Source organism: Notolepis coatsorum (assembly GCF_963971535.1).
Source record: "Notolepis coatsorum genome assembly, chromosome: 8".
Taxonomy (NCBI): Eukaryota; Metazoa; Chordata; class Actinopteri; order Aulopiformes; family Paralepididae; genus Notolepis; species Notolepis coatsorum.
This window is the reverse complement of record NC_140172.1, coordinates 48,979,856-49,007,616: the sequence shown is the minus strand read 5'-3', so window position 1 is coordinate 49,007,616 and position 27,761 is coordinate 48,979,856. Positions and strand designations below refer to the sequence as shown.

The 27,761-nt window shown below is 42.9% G+C and overlaps 1 protein-coding gene across 5 annotated transcripts in view; it reads left to right on the top strand.

Annotated features, from left to right (window-relative positions):
- Window positions 1–11,587: 11,587 nt before the first annotated feature.
- The window catches only part of supt20 (SPT20 homolog, SAGA complex component), a 51,371-nt gene continuing 35,197 nt past the window's right edge, over window positions 11,588–27,761 (top strand). For 4 of the 5 annotated variants that reach the window (XM_084319659.1, XM_084319661.1, XM_084319660.1 and 1 more), the window contains exons 1-10: window positions 11,588–11,698; window positions 12,405–12,499; window positions 14,189–14,224; window positions 15,092–15,217; window positions 16,572–16,698; window positions 19,003–19,106; window positions 21,132–21,248; window positions 22,402–22,455; window positions 24,060–24,199; window positions 24,659–24,815. In XM_084319659.1, the coding sequence (XP_084175785.1) occupies window positions 12,497–12,499; window positions 14,189–14,224; window positions 15,092–15,217; window positions 16,572–16,698; window positions 19,003–19,106; window positions 21,132–21,248; window positions 22,402–22,455; window positions 24,060–24,199; window positions 24,659–24,815 (864 nt within the window). In that variant the 5' untranslated portion in view covers window positions 11,588–11,698; window positions 12,405–12,496. The remainder of the gene's footprint in view (window positions 11,699–12,404; window positions 12,500–14,188; window positions 14,225–15,091; window positions 15,218–16,571; window positions 16,699–19,002; window positions 19,107–21,131; window positions 21,249–22,401; window positions 22,456–24,059; window positions 24,200–24,658; window positions 24,816–27,761) is intronic. The other variant, XM_084319658.1, reaches the window with a different exon arrangement.

The following is a 27,761-nucleotide window of genomic DNA, read 5'->3' as shown; positions in this document are numbered from 1 at the left end:
AAAATGGTTTGATGAGAATAAATTGTTGTTGAATTTGAGTAAAACTAAATTAATGTTATTTGGAAAGCGAAATAGTGATTTAACAGTGAAAGTTATGATAGACAATGTATGTATTGAAAGAGTAAAGCAAACCACATTCCTGGGTGTAATCATAGATGACAGGATATGCTGGAAACCTCACATCAGTCATGTAAAATCCAAGATGGCCAAAAGTGTGGGGATTATGTATCGATCCAAGAATTTGGTCAACCAAAGGTCACTTCTCATCCTCTACCATGCACTTGTAGTCCCATATTTAAATTATTGTCTGGAAGTATGGGGTAATACTTATCGTTCCAATATATCACCTCTTTATATTCTGCAAAAAAATGCCATAAGGATTGTGTTCAGTGCTAAGTACAACCAACAAGCATCAGCTTTTAAATTATGGGACTTGATCAAAATTAAAACTGCCGAAATCATGTTCAAAGCTTCACATAACTCTCTTCCAACCCCCATCCAATATCGGTTCACTGAGAGGGTAGGAACCAGGAATTATAATCTTAGAGGGAAACAGAAACTCCAGCAACCGGGTGTAAGAACCACTCTAAAATCTAGGTGTATATCTGTTTGTGGAGTAAAATTATGGAATGGATTGGACGAGGACGTTAAACTGAGTAAAAACATATACCAGTTTAAAAGAAAGTTAAAAAAAGGAATATTGGAAAGGTATAAGGAGGAGGGTGAACATGATGTTTGGCATTAAAAGGAGTATGTATATAAAATATGTATTGACTGGTCAGACTCATGTGTGTCTTGTTGAGATGTCGGGGGATGTGGGAAGCGGAGCTGTGTTACATGTTGTATGTAGAGGGTGATGGCCGGGGTGTGGGGAATGGAAGTTCACAGGATTGGCTTCTTCCATCCCACTTTTCGGACCATGGGTGGTGTCTGTTGTTGCTGTTGTCTATTGTTTTGTGGTGGTTGTAGTGTTGTTTTGTGGTTGTCTTGTATTGTATAGGTTGTATGGTTTGAAATGAAAAATGAAACCGATACTTATACTTGTTTAGTTTAAGAATAGGGGGCAGGTAACCATAAGATTTATTCTTCTTCCTGCTCGTTTTGCCCATGGTAGAACTCTATTTATGATTTTGTTTGAAAACTGTATGATTGTATTGCTTCCATGTGGCAAATAAAAATTCTGAAAAAAAAAAAAAAAAAAAAAAAAGGACATAAGGCCAATACTTGAATGTCAATAATGTTGCCGTGCTCCGCCGGAGTGGTTTGCGGTCCCGGCCTGTGTGCACCTCTCATGTCACTGTATGGATGGTGATGCCGGCCAACAAGATGCCGCAAGAATTGTAATGAATACGATAGAATATTCTCTTCGTTACAATTATTGCGGTGTCCATGTATTGTAATAGGCCCGGTTGCCTTGGGCATATAGTTCCTCTGATGTATTTCCATATTCACCGTGGTAGTGAAAACATGGAGCAGGTAGAAGAGAGATTATCTGAGGAGGCCCACAAATACAGTATATCCATACGATACCTCATCCCCAAATTATAAAGATGTGGCTGTCAGATTGAATTTCAATATTCGAATTTGAAAGAAAATATACAAATTTGCATACCAAACTGTCAGTTGAATGTAAAAATAAAAAAAATAAAAAAAATAAATATATATGAGGTGAACTGAAAATACATCACTGGTTCCTTTTTTGTGATTTAGAAAAAATATTTGCCTGTAATACAAGCCAATAAATGGGTGTTACAAAGCACAGCCTGGTGCCTAATGATAATGCATTTTTGGCCTGCTTGGATGTGGTAAGTAACAACATGTAAATTGTACTATTAAGTAGTGCAGAGCTCTGTGTGGTACTGAATGTATGTGAAAATGGAACTTTGTAGTGAAAAGTAATGTGAGAGAAGGTTCTACAAGAAGGTTCCAAGTATTTTTCGATTCTACAGATCAAACTCTTCAAGAATATATATGAATATAATCCATATCAATAGGGTCAAAAGCTTTAAAGGTCCCATGCATTGCTATTCCTTGCACTATTTGGACAACTTTACACAATTCCTGTGAGTCTATGGAACACATCTGTAAAGTTTCTTTCAAAAAAATGCATTGTTTTATATTTTTAATCAAGTACTCAAAAGCAAAAATGTTCGACCTCAGGATTTCATGCTGTTTGTGCTGGGCTCCGCCCATAAGCACTTCGAGTGACAGTCACCCACACATTCTGCGACTGGCAGACAGAGAGAGAGATAGAGAGATTGATGGGGATACTAATTAATTTCGCAGCGGGGGGGGGGGGGGGGGACAATGCATTGGTAACTTGTTTCAAATGACAATATATACCTCTGTGAATATTATTCCACGGATCGGAATACGCATGTGCGCGTGGAAGCGTACGCAAAGATATTTTGACAGTGATATGGAGTGCTCCCGACTGCGGGGAGAAGACCCATCCCTGCGGCGCACACACATTTACACACACTCCTGCGCCGCGGTCTCTCTCTCTCTCCCTCTCTCTCTCTCTCTCTCTCTCCCTCTCTATCTCTCTCTCTCCCTCTCTCGCTCGCTTGTTTTCTGCTGTCTGTCGCACCCTCTGTTTGAGGAAGTAATTTCACTGCTCTGTTATTGAGCGAATTGTGGGCGGTGACTACAACCAGTAGTATTCACGTCAGCAAAACAGTCAAATCAGAATGGCTTAGTTGAGTGAGGGAAGATCTTGTGAACTCGAGACTAGACTGATGAGTCAATATGATAATTAGAGACACAGACCACATTGATATAATCCTGCATTGCTAGGAAACAATGCTAAACACTGGAAAAGGCCATTTATAATGCATGGGGCCTTTAATCACAGATTATGCCTTTAACTGGACAATTATGGAGGTAATTGAAAGGTTTTCTGTTTGACGACAGATGCGTCAACAAGCCCCTGAGCACTGAGCTGCACCACCAGCTAACTCAGCTTCAACACAATGGACTTGAGTTATTCCACAATAGAATTCTGTCTTTGCAGAAGCAAGCCCAGTCATGTAGATGGACTTTTAGTACGTGTGTTAGTGTGTGTGTGTGTGTGTGTGTGTGTGTGTGTGTGTGTGTGTGTGTGTGTGTGTGTGTGTGTGTGTGTGTGTGTGTGTGTGTGTGTGTGTGTGTGTGTGTGTGCGCGTGTGTGTAGGTGTGTGTGTGTGTGTGTGTGTGTGTGTGTGTGTGTGTGTGTGTGTGTGTGTGTGTGCATGTGCATGTGCATGTGTGCATGTGTGAATGTAGGAGCACATGCATGTGCAGACCTATCATTAATTTCCTTGGAAGGTGAGGACGGGTCCTGTCTGAACCCCACCCAGAACCTGCTGTCCTGATAGAGGAACCTGGGTGAAGAAAAAGCACTGTTGAATGAATAGCCCTTCAGATCCGACAGCCCAAAGGATAAAAACAAAATCAATGCTGGGGTTTGGACACAGAACAAACATCTCTTCCGGCGTTTACAGCTTCTTTTGTGATGTCCACCTTATCATACAGCAGCTCATCGCCTTTCAGTCAGCTTTTTATAGACCTAAGCCTTTCATCACAGACACAAAGGTTTCTAAACTTTTTGTGCTATTATCAATATTCCCTTATGCTTCTTTACTATTCATCTTAAAAGAGACAAACAAAACATTTGTTTTTAAAAGGCTAAAAACCAAGATGTACTGGAGGAGTATGTTTGGAGTAGTGGAGCCATCGTGTGTAAAATGGGTCGACTGTTTGTCTTCCTGTCCCGGTTTTACAACAGGTCATAAGGATAACGACGCTGTGTGTATATGGCTCTGGATAACAGGCTTTGCCTTGGGACAGGTCAGACAGAGGTCAGTGTTGTTCCTGTGTATATGACTCTCAGGGGTGTAAAGTACTTGAGTAATTGTACTTCGTTACAATACTTAAGTACTGTGTTTGGGGATTTGTACTTTACTCGAGTATTATTAGGTTTGTATACTTGTACTTTTACTCAATTACATTTCAGAGAAAAAAAAACATACTTTTTACTCCTTACATTAAAAATGCAGACCTACAAAGTACAAAGTAGAAATCTTGCAGGTCCAACCATTTAATTAGTATATTTGTTTCTCTGGCCGAACTAACGTTAACGTTATTAATCCTGCGGCCACACTTCATTTAAAAACAGTCAATGAATGGAAAATTAACCCGCCCATACCCATGCTGATTGGTCCTTGTGCAAGACTAGAAAGCGGGGATCTTTGATTAAACACCTGCTATCAGAAGAATAGACAGTCAGAAAAAGTGTTTACTTTTACTTTTTAGTACTTAAGCATTTAAAAGTTGAAACTTTTTTAATTTTACTCAAGTGTGTTTTTAGCCAGATACTCTGACTTTTACTTGAGTACGATTTTGAGACGGTACCATACTTTCACTCAAGTATAATTTCTGGGTACTTTTTACACCCCTGACTCTAGATAACATGCTTTGCCTTGGGACAGGTCAGACAGAGGTCAGTGTTGTTCCTGTGTATGACTCTGGATAACAGGCTTTGCCTTGGGACAGGCCAGACAGTCGTCAGTGTCGGCCAAAGGTAATCAGTCAAAGGTGTGATGATGGACACTTTAAAGGGAGAGGTGAAAACCTTTTGAGGGACAGCTTTGAGCCAAATCACTTCAGGTTAGGGCCTGTTTTTTTTTTGTTTTTTTTAACGAAGACCTGTCTGGGTCGAAACGTTGTGCCCACAGCATTTCAAAATGAAATAAAAAGGGAATCTAACTTGGGGAAACAAAAGCAATGTGCAACTACCCACCACCTGCGAAATACCAGTACTATGGATGTGCGTGAGCCCCTTTGCGATTCCCCACATGACAACAGTTATATGCATGTGATATGATATGTTTCATATCCTACCATGACCTACCAGGCACCAGTGTTTAGAACAGCCAGGAACAGCATAGTGTAAAAAGCAGTGAAAGATAAAACAAAATATGTTTTCCTTCTATTACTGTACATTTCTGTTGCTGTATAGTGCAAATAGATACGGTATGTAGATGTATTGTCTTCTTCATATTGCAAATTGAAGCATGAGTTTGTATTCAGAAAGAATAATGAATTCATACAAAACCACTGCATTTTACTTGCATTGTATGTGCAAGTTGTTGTCCGCTGCCTTGCTCTGGCCACCATTCAGCCAATACAGTGGACCTATGTCAAACCCCACCCCCTATGGCGTACCCGCCCCCCACAACTGTTGCTTCCCTCGGACTGAAATAGGTCCATTTTGTTGTCCTATCCCTCCCCCTAGTGTACAATCATGGAACAGTAATAGACATACTGAACAATCACCAGTAAGTACAAGTAGGCTATTCACCCCTTGACTTTTTGTGAGTGTTTTCTTTGTTTGACAAAGGGATTTCAAAATGTATCTAGTGCTATGCAAAGTAAAAAGAACATTCTATAGAGTAGGACCACAAGACTTTGATTGATTATTGATTGATTTAACTTTATTAACAGATTGCAGAATGGGTACAATACAGTACGGTTCAATACAAACAACTGCTAAGAGGATGCAGACCAAAAAAATACTTTCGTCTTGTTTACATCAGGGTTTTGATTGATTGAAAACTTTATTAACAGATTGCAGAATGGGTACAATTGCAGTACGGCTCAATACACACAATTGTTAAGGGGATGCAGACCAGAGAAAGACTTTCGTCTTGTTTACATCAGGGTCCCCCATTTTCAATTCATAATGACATTAATGACATACGCAACATACAGATATATATCATGACATTTCTGACATACATGACATACAGGTATACAGTACTGTTACATTTGTGACATACAAGATATGCAAATATACAGTACTGTTAAACAGATATCCTAACAGATAATATATACATACGAGGGGGAGGAAACTGTACATTAGGAGGGGGTGGGTGGGTGGGAGGGGGGGTTTGGACATTTACCGGGGCCATACAGATATACAAATATATATCATGACATTTATGATAATACATGACATACAGGTATACAGTACTGTTACATTTGTGGCATACAAGATATGCAAATATACAGTACTGTTAAACAGAGATCCTAACAGATAATTGGACATTTACGGGGGCCAGTTTCTAATTGCAGCCACTTGTAGGTGCTCTTTAAGAGCAGTTTTGAAGGAGGGTAGGGATTCACATTATTTTACAGCTGTGGGTATGGCGTTCCACATTTGTGTGGCATAATTGCGAAACGTGTTTAGTCCCTTGTTTGAGCCGAATCTGGGTTGAACATGATTTGTTTGTGGTCGTGGAATTCACTGACCTTTGGGAAGTATTTCGACATGTACATGGGTATCTTAGTGGTGTCTGTAGTGTATCTTGTAGACCAGGCCCATTGCAAGTTGCTGTTCTCTGTCGTCTACGCTAAGCCATCCTAGGTTGTCAAAATGGGCAGGGGTGAGGTGGGTTCTAGGAGTAAGGTCAAGCAGTAGTCTGACCAGTTTGTTTTGAGATGTTTGTAATTTTGTTTTTAGCGCCTTTGAGGTGCTTTGGTACCATGAGGTGCAAGCATAGTCGTAGTACCCTTGAATGAGTGCTCCTGCCAGAGTCTTCAGGGTATTCTTGTTTACCAGTGAGGAGATCCGGTACAAGAATCGAGTTCGTTGGTTGACCTTTTTTTTATTACATTGGATGCCATTTTGTCACAGGAAAGATTTGCCTCTAGGATGGAGCCCAGGTAGGTAATTTCTTCTTTCCTTGTGACAATATTGTCACCCACTGTAACTGAGAAGCCGTCTGTCTTGCTGAGTTTGTTATTTGAACCGAAGAGAATGGACTCTGTTTTGCCCATGTGTAATGATAGTTTGTTATCAGCGAACCATATGCAGATTTTGCCTAGTTCCGAGCTGAGGGTTTTTTCCACCTGTAACTTGTTCTTGTCAGAGACCAGCAGGGCTGAGTCGTCCGCAAACAGAAACAAGTTGCAGTCACAAGCTGACGACATGTCATTTGCATAAATTAGGAACAGTAGCGGACCTAGTATGTTTCCTTGTGGAACACCACAGCTCACTGTGAGGGGGGGGGGGGGGGGTAGGGTACCGTTTACCTCCACCATCTGTTCTCTCCCCTCCAGGTAGGATTGCATCCAGCTCACTGCAGAATGGTGTGATTGACAGTGTCGAAGGCCTTTTGTAGGTCCAGCATGATCATGCCGCAGTATTTGCCCGTGTCCACCTCTTGTTTGATGTGGTAGTTTAAATAGAGAAGGCATGTGTCAGTGGAGTGGGATGTTCTGAAGCCAGATTGGAATTCGTAGATTAGATTTTTTTTCCCTAGGTACTTTTTGACCTGTTCGTATACAATTTTTTCCATGACTTTCGAGATGGAGGTAAGGATAGAAACAGGGCGGTAGTTGCCTTGGTCTAATTTACTGCCCTTTTTGTGCAGGGGTGTTACTCTTGCAATTTTGAAGTCCTTGGGGACATGTCCCTGTTTTATGGAGAGGTTTATTATGTGTGTGATGACTGGGGTGATGGCGGCTGCTGAGTCTCTGAGGAATTTGGAGGGGATGTTGTCATGGCCAGTGGCCTTGTTCGGTTGGAGGGCGCTCAGTACCTCATCTGTTGTTACCATTTCCAGTTTGAAGTCATCTTTGTGGACCCCTAGGTTCTTGTAGTATGCTACTATGTGTTCTACCCCATAATTCCCTGAGTGGGAGGGTAGTTTGTTTACCAGTGTTGTGGCTATGTTTGTGAAGAAAATGTTTAAGTAATTGGCTACATCCAGCTTGTCTGTGATGAGCGTGTTGTCTGTCTTTATGTTTATGTTTGAGAATCTGGTTTTAAGTTTTTTACTGCAGCCTAGTTGATTATTGAGTAATTTCCAAAGTTCACATGGTTTGTTTTTGTTTTCCTCGGTTTTGTCATTGATGATTTATTTTTTTGCTGTTTTGATCATGGAGTTTACGTCATTTCTTAGTCTGTTTCTTTCCAGTTTGAGTTCAGTCACGTGGGCTTGGCGTTCACTGCTCTTGCTTTTGGTAAGCTTTGACTGACTTTTACGAAACATTTTTTGTCTCTGGTTTTCATAGCGGTCAATATTTCAGTGTAAGAACAGGGTTAAAAATCGCGCTGAGGGGTGCTCCAGTAGCACACCATGTTACCGCGCTCGCGCGGGACTCCGTGCTGCGTCACGGATCTGGTTGACTCCGAGTTCGATTCCCGGACCCGCCGTCATTTGCCGAATGTCTCCCCCTGCTCTCTCTCCCATTTCACCCTGCAACTGTCGGTCATGCTTGACCAGGAAAGCGATAAACGCTAAAAAATAAAGTTTAAAAAAAAAAAAAAAAAATCGCGCTGAGCCATGGATGCACACTGAAATACTGGCCGCTATGAAAACCAGAGACAAAAAAAGCTCTGAACTTCATAAAAGTCAGACAAAGCTTTCCAAACGCTCAAACAGTGAACTCCAAGCCCACGTGGTTGAACTAAAAATTCAAAGAAACAGACTAAGAAATGACGTAAACACCATGATCAGAACCGCAAAAAGAAATTTCATCAACGACAAAACTGAGGAAAACAAAAACAAACCCTGCGAACTTTGGAAATTACTCAATAATCAACTAGGCTGCAGTAAAAAACTTAAAACCAGATTCTCAAACATAAACATAAAGACGGACAACACGCTCATCACAGACAAGCTGGATGTAGCCAATTACTTAAACATCTTCTTCACAAACATAGCCACAACACTGGTAAACAAACTACCCTCCCACTCAGGGCATTATGGGGTAGAACACATAGTAGAATACTACAAAAACCTAGGGGTCCACAAAGATGACTTCAAACTTGAAATGGTAACAACTGATGAGGTACTAAAAAAATTGAGCGCCCTCCAACCTAACAAGGCCACTGGCCATGACAACATCCCCTCCAAATTCCTCAGAGACGCAGCAGCCGCCATCACCCCAGTCATCACACACATAATAAACCTCTCTATAAAACAGGGACACGTCCCCAAGGACTTCAAAATTGCGAGAGTGACCCCTCTGCACAAAAAGGGCAGCAAATTAGACCCAGGCAACTACCGCCCTGTTTCTATTCTTACCTCCATCTCAAAAGTCATGGAGAAAATAGTCTACGAACAGGTCGAAAAGTACCTGGCGGAAAAAAAATCTAATCTACGAATTCCAATCTGGCTTCAGAACGTCCCACTCCACTGACACATGCCTCCTCTATTTGAACGACCACATCAAACAAGAGGTGGACGCGGGCAAATACTGCGGCATGGTCATGCTGGACCTACAAAAGGCCTTCGACACTGTCAATCACTCCATTCTGATGGACAAGCTAAAAGCAATTGGTTTTGATAGCTTATCAGTGAGCTGGATGCAATCCTACCTGGAGGGGAGAGAACAGATGGTAGAGGTAAACGGTACTCTATCCCCCCCCCCCCTCACAGTGAGCTGTGGTGTTCCACAAGGAAGCATACTAGGACCGCTACTCTTCCTAATTTATGCAAATGACATGTCGTCAGCCTGTGACTGCAACTTGTTCCTGTTTGCGGACGACTCAGCCCTGCTGGTCTCTGACAAGAACAAGTTGCAGGTTGAAAAAACCCTCAGCACGGAACAAGGCAAAATCTGCATATGGCTTGCTGATAACAAACTATCATTACACATGGGCAAAACAGAGTCCATTCTCTTCGGTTCAAATAACAAACTCAGCAAGACCGACGGCTTCTCAGTTACAGTGGGTGACAATATTGTCACAAGGAAAGACGAAATTACCTACCTGGGTTCCATCCTAGAGGCAAATCTTTCCTGTGACAAAATGGCATCCAATGTAATAAAAAAAAGTCAACCAACGAACTAGATTCTTGTACCGGATCTCCTCTCTGGTAAACAAGAATACCCTGAAGACTCTGGCAGGAGCACTCATTCAAGGGTACTACGACTATGCGTGCACCTCATGGTACCAAAGCACCTCAAAGGCGCTTAAAACAAAATTACAAACATCACAAAACAAACTGGTCAGACTACTACTTGACCTGAACCCCAGAACCCACCTCACCCCTGCCCACTTTGACAACCTAGGATGGCTTAGAGTAGACGACAGAGTACAGCAACTTGCAATGGGCCTGGTCTACAAGATACACTATACGACCGGGGTACCCATGTACATGTCAAAATACTTCCCAAAGGTCAGTGAATACCACAACAACTACACCAGAGGAAGCTCAACAAATCATGTAAAAGCCAGATTCGGCTCAAACAAGGGACTAAACACGTTTCGCAATTATGCCACAACAATGTGGAATGCCCTACCCAAAGCTGTAAAGGAATGTGAATCACTACCCACATTCAAAACCGCTCTTAAAGAGCACCTACGGGAGGCTGCAATTCGAAACTGGCCACCGTAAATGCCCAAAACCCCCACCACCTCCTAATAGACAGTCTCCTCCCCACCGCATGTATATATTCCCTCCCCGCCGTATGTATATATTTCTCTCTCACCCACCCACCCCCTCCTAATGTACAGTCCCCTCCCCATCATATATACTCTGTCAGGATCTAGGGGTAACAGTACTGTATATTTGAATACCGTTTATGTCACAAATGTATCAGTACTAAATACCTATATGTCCCTATGCCATAAATGTCATGTATGTTGTGTATGTCATAAATGTCTATATGAATTGAAAATGGGGGACCCTGATGGAAACAAGACAAACGTCTTTCTCAGGTCTGCATCCCTTTAACAATTGTATGTATTGAGCCGTACTGTATTGTACCCATTCTGCAATCTGTTAAATAAAGTTTTCATTCATTCATTCATTCATTCATTCATGCATCCACGGCTCAGCGCGATTTTTTACCCTGGTGGTTCTTAGGGGGTCCATGTTGTTTAGTATTGTTGAGAATTTGGTTTTGAAACCAAGCCATGTTTCTTCAACCAGTGTACCATTGAGTTCATCTGACCAGTCCAGGCTCTGCAGTTCAAGGTTAAAGGCCTCGCTAGAGTAGGTTTTGAGGTCTCTAGATGTGACTGTTTTGTATCTGTGGTGGTTGCAGGCTGGGACAATAATACACAACCAGAGGGTTCTGAGGTATCTGTGGTATCTGTGGTGGTTGCAGGCTGGGACAATATAAACAGTCAGAGGGTTACTGCAAATTGTGTATTTTAAATAGAGTATAAGCTTACCTGCACCCTAAACTACCATCAAGAAATAGCATTATTATTAAGATATTATACTAATGTATTAATATATACTGTGTAGTAGGCTATTAAAGGACATGATGTCAGATATCAAATTTGGTAAGGAAGACAAAATGTTAACAATTTTGAAAGGAAAATAGTATAGTCAGTACTGTGTAACCATGAGTCTGTCTCATGTTAGGCCCTATCCAATGAGGACAATACATGTTTTATTTTTTCTTTAACTTGCATTTACAATTACATAAATAGTTATACGTAGGGGGGTCCGCACTTTTCTTTTTGCTGATAAAAAAGTCAGAATCACATGTAAACCTCACAACATTAATGGCTTTGAGCGCATCATCACCCACTTGGTCCCGCCCCTCGATGCCCAGACCGGAAGTGTAGCTGTTGTTGTCACACTGGAAAAACATGGCCGCTGATCCGAGTTTTTTTTCAATGAAGACACTGAATTTTCAATATTAATTTTGCTTCGTGCTTTGGAGTTACAGTGAACCACTATGCAACCAAAAAGTAAAGTCCAATTTATTATTCACATTGCCAGCATTCCACGTGTTTGTGTTTGGTGTGATAGCCTGCGTGATGATAACTTCTGCCTTGCAAAGATGTTAGCATGCTAACGGTGGTCATGTTAGCCCCCCCACCGTCAGCCAGTTAGTTGTGTGTGTACTGTCGCGTCTTTGCTCACTCTGGTGTCTTTAGACTAGCGTTAGTTTGATCTGCTTGTCTTTTGCAGAAACTCTTGAAATCATGTCAAAACATGGAACTCTTCAGCTAGCATGGCAGCTAGCAAGTCTAGCCCATCTGGCCTGAACGGTTCACGTTATCAACTTATTGAAAGTTACACAGCAAGCATCATGCGAGTTCATCTGCTTAGTACCGTTAATGGAATTGCTGTTGTTGCTGCAGTAACGTTATCTCTAGAACAACCGGTACATTGATAATATAATACAATGATATTCCAACTGTTCTCAAGACAATTGATGTGTTTGACACAGGATACAGTGCGTTGTATTGTAACATGCACTGAGAGCTTAATCTGAAAACAGGAGCAATACAAGCACATCACTTGATTCTCCCATAACCTCCTTAAGAAATGTAGGCTAACGAGTAAGGAATCGAACCAAATGGTTAGACTCCAGAGTAGGAAATTATTCGACTTGAATGACTCTTCTGTGATACAGGCTACATGTGTGATATTTGCTGTCTTACACTGCAGGGTGTGAATGGTCCCTCTAGGAAGGTGACGGTGTGGAGGCTAAGGACAGCATCATCTACTCTCACTTAACCTGCAACTGGTGGCAACCCACAATGGTAAGCATCCCTACCTACAGGCTATATCTAGACATGGCCAAGTGTCTGACAAGTCAAACGCGTCACTGACAGCTGGCCACGGTGACTTTGTCCAGATCAGACCATACAAACCTGCAGGATTGTAGTCATGGCGGGAAGCCATTTATTCTTCCATCAAGATTCGTACTCCACTCCTATTATCACAAAGGCTGCATTTATGTCCATTCGAATGAATGAATGAATGAATGAAAACTTTATTTAACAGATTGCAGAATGGGTACAATACAGTACGGCTCAATACATACAATTGTTAAGGGGATGCAGACCTGAGAAAGACGTTTGTCTTGTTTCCATCAGGGTCCCCCATTTTCAATTCATATAGACATATGACATACATGACATACAGATAGTCAGTACTGCTACATCTATACATTTATGACATACCAGATTTGCAAATACAGTACTGTTTGTGATACAGAAGGAGTCAAGAAAAGGGAGTATATACATTTGACGTAGAAACTGTACATTGGAGGAGGTTGGGTGGGGGGGGTTGGGTACATTGGGATATTGACAACCATACTGGGTAATTTACATTGGAGGTGGTTGGGGGGGGGGGGTGGGGGGCACACTGTATAAACAAGTAACACTGTACATTGAGGGGGGGGGGGGAGGAGACACTGTACAAACAAACACAATTGTACATTGAACTATTGACAAAACCATACTAGGTAAATGACTGTACATTGGAGGGGGTTGGGTTAGGATATTTACAGGGGCCAGTGTTGAATTGCAGTCTCCCGTAGGTGTCCCTTGAGAGAGGTTTTGAAAGTGGGTAGTGATCCACATTCCTTTACAGCTTTGGGTAGGGCGTTCCACATTGATGTGGCATAATTGCGAAACGTGTTTAGTCCCTTATTTGAGCCGAATCTGGGTTTAACATGATTTGTGGAGCTCAATATTGAATGCCTCGTCTCCACTAAGCCAGGGCCTGTCTGGCACACACTGAGCATTTCCATTTTATTTAGAACCTGGCCAGACCTGGCTGGACCCTGGCTGAGACGGACACCTTTCACAACCTAAGTTTGGTTCAACAAGCAAACAAATCATGGTTTCGCTTGTGTACCACAGGTGCATTTTGAATGGTTGCTTAGCAACCAGATAGTCTACACGAAACACAATGGAGATTGGAGACACAAACCCAACCATACCATACCATGCTAGACCAAGGCTAGCCAAAGCTAGGCTGACCATAGCTAATGGAGACATGGCATAAATGTAGCACAGACATTCCTAAAGTTACTTACCAACTTACCACGAATTCCCTGTATTCCAATAAATATTTTTTTTCGAAAAGGAAGCAAACCCGTCTATGGTTTGTGGAGAAATTGTGATTTGATTTGTATGTTAATCGATTTGTTTCCCCCACCCCTCACATATTTGGGTCAAAAAAAATTCAGAGGACAAGCACTTTCAACTTTGAACGTTTCTGTAAGTTTAGAATGGACATAGATGTAGCCAGTGTGGCAATAGGAGTTGATTTTAAATCTTTAAATCTCATGGATCTCAGTCACCACGGCTAACCGACAGCCTGGACAACCACAATGCGTCTTGTAGTTAGTAGATGAAGAAAACCATAATCACTTGTTATAATATAAATAGTGACAATTGAGTTTGGATTAGCCAAAATATTCCTTGTTTTTTCTTTTTCAGCAACAAGTTTTGGAATATGCATTGGATCGAGCTGAGGTAAGACCTGCTGGCTTTTTTGTTTGTGTGCGTGTGAGAGAGAGAGAGTGATGCACAGGTCTCTGCACTTTGTTTTTATGCTGGCCCCATGCCATTGCTAACAACATGACCGCATATGTTAGACACTGGAACAGAGTGAAAATATGTGACCCGCACATACAAAATGCCCTGTGGCCTAGGTTATTCCTGTGTGGGAGATGATATTATTGGAGTCTACAGCACTATAAAGGGCTCCAACATTGATAAGTCTGTGCTCCGTGGAAGTGGAAACCCTGTCCCCACAAACAATTTTGAATGGTTCACAAAACAAAACTCGGACACATAGACAAACCTTGTTTAGTTGGGTTGACTTGCCCTGTTTGCATGTATGATGTGCCATATTTTAAGGCCCATCTTGTCACCAAATGTTTCCTCGACTTTATTTTATTGCCCTTCTATCTTGTTTTCAACTCGGCTCTGATCCTTCTTGCCTCGTTAGATCGATAATCAACTTAGTTCCCAAATTATGTATTGTATGTATTTATTCAGCCATATCAAATCTGAATTTGAAAGATTACATTGCTTCCAAACCGTGTCATCTTGCAGTTCTAGGTTATATATTTGTGCACCACACATGAAGGTATAGATATGAGTTGCAAAGTAATTGAACATGTATGGTATACAGCATTAGTGCATTTTCTTCATTCAACCTGCCTGCTAGCCATCCAATCTTCATCAAAATAGTATTTCCTGACCCTAAACCACTGGTTATAACTTTTGAGTCATGATCACTGGTATGTCTGCATTCGTACGTGCGCTATATTGTTCAATATGCAATTCTGTTTTCCATTGCTCATTAATTAATGACATGTTTCTTCTGTCACTCAGTACATTGTTGAGAGTGCTCGACAACGACCAGCCAAAAGGAGAACTTCGTCCGCTGGGAGGAGGAGTTTGTACCAGAAGCTCTATGAGCTATACATAGAGGAGTGTGAGAAAGAGCCAGAGTTAAAGGTCTGTATAAGTAGGCTTACCTCTCAAATCCAAAAGCACAGACTTGCAGTAGAACTAAGGAATTGGGGTTGTATAATAATAATAATAGATCAAATTTATATAGCGCCTTTCATAGAACCCAAGGTCGCTTCACAATCAGGACAAAAAATAGGGCAAGGAAAATAGGGGGGGGGGAGGGAAGGTAAGGGATAATGGACCTAATCTAATCTAAACTAACTGATGGGGAAAAGCCTTGGTGAAGAGGTGTGTTTTTAGAGCGGATTTGAAGGTGTCCAGGGTTGGGGCGTTGCGGATTTCGGGGGGGGAGAGAGTTCCAGAGGGTAGGGGACGCCACACTGAAGGCTCTGTCTGTATAGGAGAGAGAAATATCAACAACACTGAAATGTGTTCCATTAGAAAGTTTAGCTTATTGAAATGAACATAACTCTACATCTCCCCACCTTCTATTACTGGCAGGGGTGACCTGATGGTCATAGACCATCCTGTAACTGAAAGATCACAGGTTAAATCCCCCACAACAGTCAATGTGCCCAACCCTGTCAAAGTGTTCTTGAATAAGACACTGAATGCCTACCTGATCCAGTGTCGCCACAAATGGCTGACCCCTGCACACTGATCCCTCTGGAGAAATGTGTACACGTATGTGTATTCTCCAAGGCAAATGTGGAGAAATGAATTCCTATGTATATAGTGTGCAATGTGGTTATTGAGTGCCAAAGCACAATTCAAACTAATGATTGAAGTAATTTCCTAGAAGAGCTACAGAAAGCACAATCTTAAAGTATATATAGTATTGGAATTGGAAGTATTTTAGAGTGTGCATGAATGGAAAACCAATCAGCGCCTATATCCCCCCCCCCCCCCCTTCCCCCATGCTGCTATGATGCCTGAATTTCCCCAAGGGGATCAATAAAGGAATATCTTATCTTATCTTATCTTATTCCATGTAAACTAAATGCAGGATGACAACTTGGAGCTAACCAACTCTTGGCTAAATATCTAAATAGCCACTCCAGTCCTTCTATACTAGTTAAAATATCAACACATTTTCCAAATGGATAGTGTTCATCTAATGGTCCAGGCACTTTATTTGACAACAGCAAACAGCACAAGTCAAATGTAATTAATGAATGCTTGTTTTCCTCCATTGCTGAGTTTGGCTAGTAGTCCAGGCATTCTGTGAGAAGAAATGGGTGAACCTCCCAAAAATTGCAAAAGAAAATTTGACAAATGTTTATTACTCAGAAAAGTCTCCCCTATAATATATAAAAAGGAGGAATGCTCAGGGTTGCTAGAAAATCATATTGAGAATCTGTTTCTTGTGTTCCTGTCTGTATGATTGTCTCCCCCAAAGAATCTCAGAAGAAATGTGAATCTACTCGAGAAGCTGGTGTCTCAGGACCCCGTGTCGTGCCTGGTGGTCAACCTGTATCCTGGGAACGAGGGCTACTCTCTGATGCTCAGGGGCAAGAACGGATCTGGTGAGAAGGCCACAATCAAATGAGTTGCACATGCCTTTTTCAAAGAAGGCTTTTAGTGAATGAACTGAACTTCAAGGTATTGAAACCCTTCCAATGCATGCATTGTTTTCTTATTTAATTATTTCCTAATTATTTTGTAGCAGTGGTAGCAGGGTGTCATTTGGCCCACCTCTCCTGTAGCTGAGGGGTACAATTCCCTGACTGTATTGTTAGATATGATATTTAATACCACTACCTCATGTACTTTAACTTCTGGCCACCCAGTACAAGATATAAGTATGATGAACACTTTCCCACCTGATGAAACGAACCAACACAAATGGACCAAATCGAATATTTAATACAGCAAAGGGTGTATACAACATTCACTTAATTACATTTATGATTTGAAATGTTAAGTATGCACTTTTATGGCAAACGAGTATTCGTAGGTAAATCAACATTGAATGTCCAATCTCTGGTTGCGCAGGGAGTAAGTATACAACCTGGAATATTTAGGAAACGATAGCGATAGTACTTAAATGATTATAGCTGGATACACTAAGGGGGGGGGGGGGTCCCGCTGGTTGTAAGACAGTAGGAGGGGGGGGTTAGAGAAGTCGCTGGCGGTATCCCATCTGGCTGACGGTGTCTTGGGAGAATCCAAAGTCTTAGACCCAGTGCCCACAGAACCTCGGGCCGTAGACGAACACAGCTGGACCCTCTGTGGAACGGTATCTGCCGGTCCACAACGGAGAGACGTGGTGCGACCTCACGTGTAGAGCGCCGCCTCACCTGTAGTCCTCTCCGGGGGGTAATTCCAACACTCGACAGTGTTGGCCTTTATCCATGGAATAATCAAAGCACATAAAGCATAATCCAAGAGCCGTGGAAGGCTCGCCGTCGTCGGGTAGAGTAATCCAATATACAGGTCCAGTCGCTCTTGACCCGGAGCTCCTCGGATGCAATCACCACTAGGGGTCTGACCAGCCTGGATAAGCGTCCAGATAACGTCAGGAACGATGGGGGTACTGATAACTGTAGAACTCGAACCGAACGATGCACCATACATAAATAGACTATTATTAGCTTAATAGAATACGTCCAACTCGACGGTATGGTGCCAAACTATGACCATTCAACTATTAATCTACACGATATCTCAATGCCTATTCTGGGCCAAGTAGGCCCTACTACACCGCACGTGCTTCGTGGGGAGGCTTTTGCGTCTGTCACTCTGTTGGAGGGTAAAGAACTGGACTAAAAGAAAGTTCTACTTTACGAGCGCCATATATATATGCGCTATGAACAAATAGTACCACACGTATTTCGCCCGGCATATTACTGCGCGGAACCGGGGGTTGCCTCGACATGTTAGGCGGCACGATTGAACTTGAACCTAGGGGTATGGCAACCTGGCGCCAGGTTCTCGTCCAATGGTAGAATGAAACTATTATGGGCTGTTTAGTAGAAACGGGGATATTCAATGCATATTGTACAAGGAATATACAGGGGATATCAAACGATATACAAATACAATTAAATATATATATATAACTAAATATACATATTCGGTTTAATCTGATCCTTCACAACATCTCCCCTCGTCAATCTTTGATGCTTTTAGTTTAGTTGCTTTTAGTTTTGTTGCTAGTACAGGTTGCAGCGCTCGTTTGGATACTTGGTTATGAATTAATGAAACAAGTATCGAACAAGTATAAAGACAAAACATATCTGTTCATTTGACATAATACAAAAGATAATAAATTAAAAAAAAGACAACAAAAATAGAAACGGATAAACAAATCATAGTTTACCCTGTTCGAAAAAGGAGTAGGAAGAAGTATACACTTTTAAATTCCTACCACTTTTTAACTATCACACATTATTTAATCTATTGTTAATTATATGTATACACCCTGTATCTCTATATAATCCAATACATTTATATATACATTTATATAAATATACCTATAAATATATAATGTATATCTACTAAATAATTACCATATGATATACATAATTTCTTCTATTTATGATTATGTATATGATTAAATAACTAGTTCTAAGCACTGGGCCAATGATTGATTGTGCTTTTTGACCTACACTATAACAGTTTGTTCATGTCCCACTTATTTAGCTATTGTGCTAAATGTTCTTGCTGTGGCGGCTGAATGAGACACTGGTAGGATATGTGGGCCAAACTCTTCACATGTCTATTAATCATGTATGAAGAAGTGCTATCTTGTTTCTAAGTAGTTCTAGTGCTTCACTGTGTTGTCTACTGATTTATCATGGCTTATGTGTGTTTGTGTGAATTGATAGACTCTGAGACCATTCGTCTGCCTTATGAAGAAGGGGAGTTGCTGGAGTACCTGGACGCTGAGGAACTGCCCCCAATTCTGGTGGACCTGTTGGAGAAGTCACAGGTGAGCATCTAATGTGTAGACTCCTAAATATGAATTGGAGCGACCTAGAAATCACCTGAGAAATTATAAAAGGAACACATTCAAAGTCGGAATGTACTGTGTACATTTCCAGTCATTGTTACAGATCACAATCCTTAACACTTTCCGTGCCAGCCATGCGGTGCCTAGGAACCCCGTTGCGTGCCACCAACCATTTCAATGACAGAGCTCTCATATTTGCGAACGCATAAACTATATCTTAAATTATCGCTTTGTGTCTAATATGGCTGTCGCTTATCAATGACTTGTTTGCAGTCAACATTGTCGAAATGGATTGTTTTTTAATCGGTTCATTTCCGTTTTATACCATTTTGAAAAACGCTCGTTTTCTGAAAGTTTCAGAAAAAAATAAAGATTCTGTGATAAACACCCTTTACTGGAATACACTGGAATACATAAAACACGTTGTAATTTTTTGGCCTATTTATGAATCGTTTTCAAATAAACGCTAGATTATCGATAGTATATGTGTACTTATGCACGCTATAGAAGCGGGTTGAAAAATCGATTATCTTATTTCCTGATCACAGACACACACATATGGCACACGCTGATATATAGGTGAAAATAGCTCTGATTATCCCAAGACTGGTAAAATAGATTCCTTACCTCAGATCAGATGTTCTCCAAAAAGATTATTCCAATTCCTGATCGCCATTCCAAATATCGATTGCGTTTATTGATCCAACGCTGGGTACTGGAAACACATATTCTCCGCTGTTCTGGTGGTGGGCAATGACTTGGATCGTCTCCGGTTACTTGTCTGACAAGTAAAACGTGGAAGCAGGACTTTTTATTCTCCATGCGTTTCATTCAATCCAATCCAAAGGGGTGCAGTACCATCCGGAGAGACGATAGGGGGTGGTATTTTCCCTGTTCGAGTTCAGACAGATCCCCACTGGTAACGTGAGGCTAGATTGATGACAAATTTATGGAAATCGATAAAAAAATAAATAACGATTAAAAACGAGATCTCTCGTCGGCTGGCACTCAACGGTTGGCATGAACTAACGAGAAATCTCGTTGTTGGCACTGAAAGTGTTAAAAGGACCAGTGTGTAGGATACAGTGGCATCTAGTGGCGAGGTTTGCAGATTGCAACCAGCCGAATACCCCTCTCATTCTCGTTGCTTATCATGGCATTCACCGGCATCATTGTTTTCATTGAAGCGCATCCAGAACAGTAAAACTACAGCGTTTTGTAACATTGTTGCAATGTGGCTGCTCCATGGTGGAGGAGCTGCGGGCTCCATGCTGGAGGAGAAGCTGCTCTGCTCCATGGTGGAGGAGCTGCGGGCTCCATGCTGGAGGAGAAGCTGCTCTGCTCCATGGTGGAGGAGGAGCTGCTCTGCTCCATGGTGGAGGAGGAGCTGCTCTGCTCCATGGTGGAGGACCTGCTCTGCTCCATGGTGGAGGAGGAGCTGCTCTGCTCCATGGTGGAGGACCTGCTCTGCTCCATGGTCAGGTGGAGGAGCTGCTCTGCTCCATGGTCAATACTGTATGAAGGGCTCATTCCAAGCTATGAAAACACAACCATTCTTAGTTGCAGGTGATCATACACTAATGAAAACATAATTATGAATATTATATTCCATTTCTGCCAATAGATCCCCCTAAAATTTTAATCTTATACACTGGACCTATTAATATATTCTTTCTGTTCCTAAAGTTATTCTTTTGTTATAGCTTATTCTGTGTAAAATGTAGCATTGTAGAGCATTGGTGTGTGTAAAACGTAGCATTGTGCAGCACTGGTGTGTGTAAAACGTAGCATTGTGCAGCACTGGTGTGTGTAAAACGTAGCATTGTGCAGCACTGGTGTGTGTAAAACGTAGCATTGTGCAGCACTGGTGTGTGTAAAACGTAGCATTGTGCAGCACTGGTGTGTGTAAAACGTAGCATTGTGCAGCACTGGTGTGTGTAAAACGTAGCATTGTGCAGCACTGGTGGTGTGTGTAATGCCTTTTCTCTCTACATTGTGTTTCAGGTGAACATCTTCCACTGTGGCTGTGTGATCGTAGAGGTGAGAGATTACAGACAGTCTGGAAACACAAAGATGCCCACCTACCAGAGCAAACACATCCTGCTGCGGCCCACGATGCAGGTGAGTCCTCTTACAGTCCTTTGGTGAACAGCATGCACGTAAATATGGAGTTGGAGTTGGTGGGTTAGTGAATGTGGCTTACTTGGCTCTGGGCCCATGGTTGGAAGGTTCATGGATTGGAGCTCTGCTCGGGTGAGTAGTCCGGCAGCGTGGCTACATGAGTAGAGCTCCGCACTCATGATCAGAAGATCACCGGTTCGAGCCCAGGTCAAGGCCGTTGTTGGAAAGTGGTGTTGTTGTCCAGCAGGGGGCACTCTGTCCTCTGGACTAGTCAGTAACAATGCCCCTGTTACGGTGATAGGGACACCGTATAGCCGTCCTTCAGATGAGACGCTAAACCGAGGTCCTGACTGAATCTCGGTTGTTAAAGAACCCAGGGCGCTTATCGCAAAGAGTAGGGGTTCCCCGACGTTCCTGGCCAAATTTCCAATCAGGTCTCTGACATCAAGGCCACCTAATCCTCCCTTCCCCTTAGTTGGCTGATATCAATCCCTGTCTCCTGAGCCGTTCAGCCACTGTGTGTAGTGTCATGTGTGCCTGGTGCCAGTGCAGCCATTGAGCCTGCGTAGCCCAAGGTTGGGTGCTACCAGTGGTGGTGAAGGAGGCAAGGTGGGGGGCAGCGCTTTGAGTGTCTAGAATAGCGCTATATAAATGTAATGAATTAATTATTATTATTATTATTATTAATTATTATTATTGGTGTTTTAGTAACAATGGCAGTAACAATGCCCCTGTTATGGTAACAGGGACACCGTACAGTTGCGACTGATGTCCTTTGGATGAGACATTAAAGATCCAGGCGGTCAATCCAGCGTGTCTGCCCCGGCGTTCCCGATCAAATTCCCAATCGGGTCTCTTGACATCGAGGCCACAAAAGCATCCCTCCACTTAATTGGCAGAGATCAAGTCCTTCTCTCCAGGGTGTTCAGCCGTTGTGTACGTGTGCCTGGTGCCGGTGCGTGTGGCAGCCGCTGAGCCTGTGTAGCCCGAGGTCGGCTGCTAAACGTTGGTGGAGGAGGAGGCCGTTTATGCTCTGCATTCTAAAGTGCTTTATAAATACAATGATTAATTCATCCAGTCCCTTGAAACTCCATTAAGGTTTGTGCGGTTCACATAACACACAGCAAGTTAAGTCCTGTTCCGTCCCCTGTAGACTCTCATCTGTGATGTCCATGCGATGACCAGTGACCACCACAAATGGACACAGGTAAGCAGTAACGTGGACGTGGCCTGTGGTTTCTCTTAACGGGAAACTGAAAGCTATCCTGTCTTGAGGTTTCTCTATCCACTTTATTTCTTTATTTATTTTTACATGGTTAATGTTCAAAGGGAAACCGATGGTATTGTGATGGTTATACATGTTCCATTTCCAAATTAAACTCTTAACTCTTAAGTAACTCTTAAGTAAAGAAACTCACAATTTCAGCCTCTCTGTGCCTACTACCGTATTTTGAAAAAATGCACAAAGTGGGTTTGAGAGGGAGAGGGGGAGAGGGCAATGTGATCTAAATATTCCTAATCTTTTTTACTCACTGATTTGAGCTATTTTAAAAAAGAAAGAAAAATATGTCCAAATTGCAGTTTTTGTGATGTAGATATTGAAATCCTTCATATCATGATATCAATAATGAATTCGATATACATCAACCAAATAAGGATTGTTATAAACAAAGAGCCTGGCAATATTTCGAGGTGGATAACTCCAAAACGGAACTGCAGTAACACGGCAGACAAATTTAAACACGAAGGACACATTTGTGACATTTAGCTCTTAACACATTGACCGCCAGCAGCAGGGGGCGATGATCCCCCTTCAGCGCCAGGTCTTTATTCAATGGATATAGTTTTAGAATGCCAAATTTGCGAGTGCTTAAAATATATCTTATATTATAGCTATGGGTCTAATACACCCGTCGATTGTCAGTGAGTTGCTTCCAGTCAACATGCACAAAACGGATTGTTTTTTCATCCGTACATTTCTGTTTTATATTGTTTTGAATATGAGTATAGTTTTGGTGAATCTTAGTAATCCCAGGAAAAGATGCGATAATAGCCCTTTAGTGGAATACACTAAACACGTTGTCATTTTTCGCCTGATTATCGAATCTTCCTGAAATCAACGCTAGATTATCATTATTATATCTCCTCGTGCATACATGAAATGGCCCTCGTAGCGGGGCGCCCCCCCCCCCCCCCCCCCCCCCCCACCGCAGCCAAGAAACCACAATACGGTCCACACAGATAGCTTTGATCGCGGGAGAAAGAAATATCAGATCAACGCAAGGTTTTATATATAGTGTTCTTACCTTGTCTCTGATGTAATGCAAAAAAAAGAATCCAATTATCTGATTGCCATTCCAGTTATCCACAGCGATCCTGTCCCCGACATTACCGAGCATTACACATGAATGGACGGGCGGGGTTAGTGTTCCATGCCATCGTTGTAAAGGCCTGCCTCGCCTGAGTATTTAAACCCCGCCCCCACGGCTCAGATCGGCTCAGAAAACACACCAGACCGTTTCCAATGAAGTGCAATAGCTCCGCAAGGCAGTAGAGGGCGGTGTTGACCGTCTGCCAGCTCAGACAGGGTCTGCAGAGGCTGCAGCCATGAATTATGAATAGACATAGCGAATAAACGAAATAACGATCATAAAAACGAGTTTACTCGTTGTTGGCGCTCCACGGTTGGACGGCAATAACGAGTCTTTGGCGCAGAATGGGTTAAGCTAGCCAACTTCAGCTAGTAAAATGTCCCCAAAACAGTGCTGTCTTTCATAGACGTTATGTGAGCTTGTCGTCTCTCTGCTGCAGGATGACAAGTTGCAGCTGGAAAGCCAGTTGATTCTGGCCACGGCTGAGCCTCTGTGTCTAGACCCATCCATCTCCGTCACCTGCACAACCAACCGTCTGCTCTACAACAAGCAGAAGATGAACACTCGCCCCATGAAACGGTATTACACACGCACACACACATGCACGCATGCACACACACGCACACCTACATTTAATTGCTTGATTTGAAATGGCCAATTCTACAAACTTCATTGTACCAGAGGCAATTATACACAGATTATACACAAATATTACAGAAGTCCAATGTAGTTTTTTTTAGGACACACGCACACATACACACACATCCTACACACAGATGGATGGATAGATGGATGGATGGATAGATAGATAGATTCTTTATCAAAGAGATTTTCACAAAGTGCTGTCTTACTGTACCTCATTTCATAAAACACACACATGGGCTTATCTATCTATCTATCTATCTATCTATCTATCTATCTATCTATCTATCTATCTATCTATCTATCTATCTATCTATCTATCTATCTATCTATCTATCTATCTCTCTTTCTCTCTCTCTTTCTCTCTCTCTCTCTCTCTCTCTGTGTGTCTTCTAGGTGTTTTAAGAGGTATTCTCGGGCAGCGCTCAACAGGCAACAGGAGTTGTCACACCTCCCCACACCACCACAGCTACGTCTCTACGACTACCTACAGAGGAGAAAGGAGAGGAAACCTGCTCCCTTGATAGACCTCAAGATCACCAAGGCCGGCAATGTCAGTTCTCACACACACACACACACACACACACACACACACACACACACACACACACACACACACACACACACACACACACGCACACACACACTAGTTGTCATACAGAAGTACAGAATACTTTCATACAAAATGCTTCTTACTGTTACGCTCCAGAGACTGTGCTAGACAAGATAGTATCAAATAACATAGTATAGCATGTAATTTAGAAGAAGAAAATGAGGTCACAGTGTTCGGTATAGACATATGTACAATGTTCTGAGTTACCATATAATATACAATACTATGCAGTGTACTAATGTACAGTACTATCTAGTGCAAAGCAGAAATGGGATGAGGTACAATTTAGGTACAATTTACAGTAAGGTGTACGAGTTGTAGTGCAATCCTTCATCAATAAATATAAAGTGTGGGGAGTGGGTGCTACAGTGTGTTTGTTTAAAGTGGGTGTGTGCTATAAAGTGTGTGGAGTGGGTGCTACAGTGTGTTTGTTTAAAGTGAGTGTGTGCGTGTGGATGTGTGTGCTATGTGCGTTTGGTGGTTGTTGTTGTGTAGTGTTCATTCATTGTTCGTTTAGCAGCCTGATGGCCTGGGGATAGAAGCTTCTTCTGAGTCTTTCTGTGCTCGCCTTGAGACTCCGGTATCGCTTGCCTGACCGCAGCAGTTCAAAGAGGCAGTTGTTCGGGTGACTGGAGTCTTTAATGATTCTCTTAGCCTTGCCCTTGCAACGCTTGTTGTAAATGTTCTGGAGGGTGGGGAGCCCCCCTCCAATTGTGCGTTCGGCTGAACGTGTCACTCTTTGTAGTCTGCTTCGGTCTTGTGCAGTGCTATTCCCAAACCAGGAGGTGATGTTGCCGGTCAAGATGCTCTCTATTGTACATGAGTAGAAGTTCTTAAGGATCTTCTGACTGACTTGGAACTTCCTTAGGCGCCTGAGGAAGTAGAGGCGTTGTCGTGCCTTCTTCACAACACTGTCAATGTGTGTGGTCCATGTCAAGTCCTCGGATATGTAGGCTCCGAGGTACTTAAAGCTGTTGACTCTCTCAACCGGTGCCCCGTCGATGCTGAGGGGGCTGTAGTCCTTGACCCCCGACCTCCTGAAGTCCACAATCATCTCCTTTGTTTTGCTGACGTTCAGGGAGAGGCTGTTTTCCTGGCACCATCCCGCCAGGACCTTGACCTCTTCCAGGTAGGCCCTCTCGTCGTTGGCAGAGATCAGGCCCACCACCACTGTGTCGTCAGCAAATTTGATGATTGTATTGCTACTCCGCTGAGCCACACAGTCGTGTGTGTACAGGGAGTAGAGGAGGGGACTCAGAACACAGCCCTGGGGGGCCCCTATGTTGAGGGTGATGGATGAGGAGGTGCAGTTGCCTGCTCTCACCACCTGGGGTCTGCCAGTCAGGAAGTCCAAGACCCACTGGCAGAGGTCATAGTTCAAGCCCAGGTCCCTGAGCTTGGCTATGAGTATGGAGGGGACTATGGTATTGAATGCCGAGCTGTAGTCGATGAATAGCATTCTCACATAGTTCCCCTGCCTCTTGTCCAGGTGTGATGCTGCTGTGTGCAGCACATGGGCTATGGCGTCCTCCGTGGACCTGTTGGGGCGGTATGCAAATTGCAGGGGGTCCATGTTGATGGGGAGGGAGGAGCAGATGTAGCCCTTTACTAGCTTCTCAAAGCACTTCATGGCTATGGAGGTGAGAGCTACAGGGCGGTAGTCGTTGAGGCAAGCAGGCTTGGATTTCTTGGGTACAGGGATAATAGTGGACTTCTTCAGGCAGGTGGGGATGACAGCCTGTTCTAAGGACAGGTTAAATATGTCAGTGAATACTGGGGCCAGTTGGTCGGCACAGACTTTTAGGACGCGGCCGGGGATGCCGTCCGGACCTGCTGCCTTCCTGATATTCACTTTTTTAAAGGTCCGCCTCACCTCATGCTCTGTTACCCTGAACACTGCGCCTCCATCAGCAGCCGACCCCCCCCCCCCCCCCCCCCATTGCCGTGGCTTGTGAGCTGGTGTTGTTATTACCAGCATCAAACCTCGCATAGAAGGTATTGAGGTCATTTGCTAAGGAGATGTCACTGTTCAGTTTGAGGGAGGCGCCTTTGTAGTCTGTCATCGTTTTGAGCCCCTGCCACATAGCTCTAGAGTCAGCTTGTTCAAACTGGAGTTCAATTTTATCTCTGTAGCGCCGTTTGGCCTCTGACACTGTCCTCCTTACGTTGTATCGCGCCACCTTGTGGTCATTCATGTTGCCTGCCACTAGGCCGTCGTTGTATGCTTTGGTGCGCTCTCTCAGAGCTTCACGGACGGATTGTCTACCCAGGGTTTTTGATTTGGGTAAACTCTCATTTTGGTAGTGGGGATTGTTTCTTCCACCATAGTACAAACATAGTCCACCACTGTCTCCGTGTAGACATTAATGTTATCTGTTAATGTTATCTGGAACACATTCCAGTCTGTGCAGTCAAACGCAGACCGGAGCGTCTCCTCTGACGTCAAATCCCATTTCTGCACCTCTCGCGAGACTACAGGAGTACTTTTGATTCTCTGTTTGTACATTGGTGAAAGAAAGATTGACGCGTGATCTGATTTACCAAAGCCACTATCAGAATGAGCCTTGTAGCCACCTTTAAATTGCGTGTAACAGTGATCTAGGATGTTACCGCCTCTGGTGTTGCAAGTCACATGCTGATAGAAGTCAGGTAATACCTTTCTCAGATTGGCGCTATTGAAATCACCCAGCACCAAAATGGCGGCGTTAACGTTCGCCACTTGTATTCTATTTACCTCGTCGTGGAGTCTGGAGAGCGCAACTCTCGCAAATAAGTCGTTGGGAGGTGGAGAGAGAGAGAGTCGTCACGCAAACCCACGATAATGTTGCCGTCTCTCTCTGCCAAATTTCTCAGTTCTTCGCTTGATATAATTAATACAAATGTCCA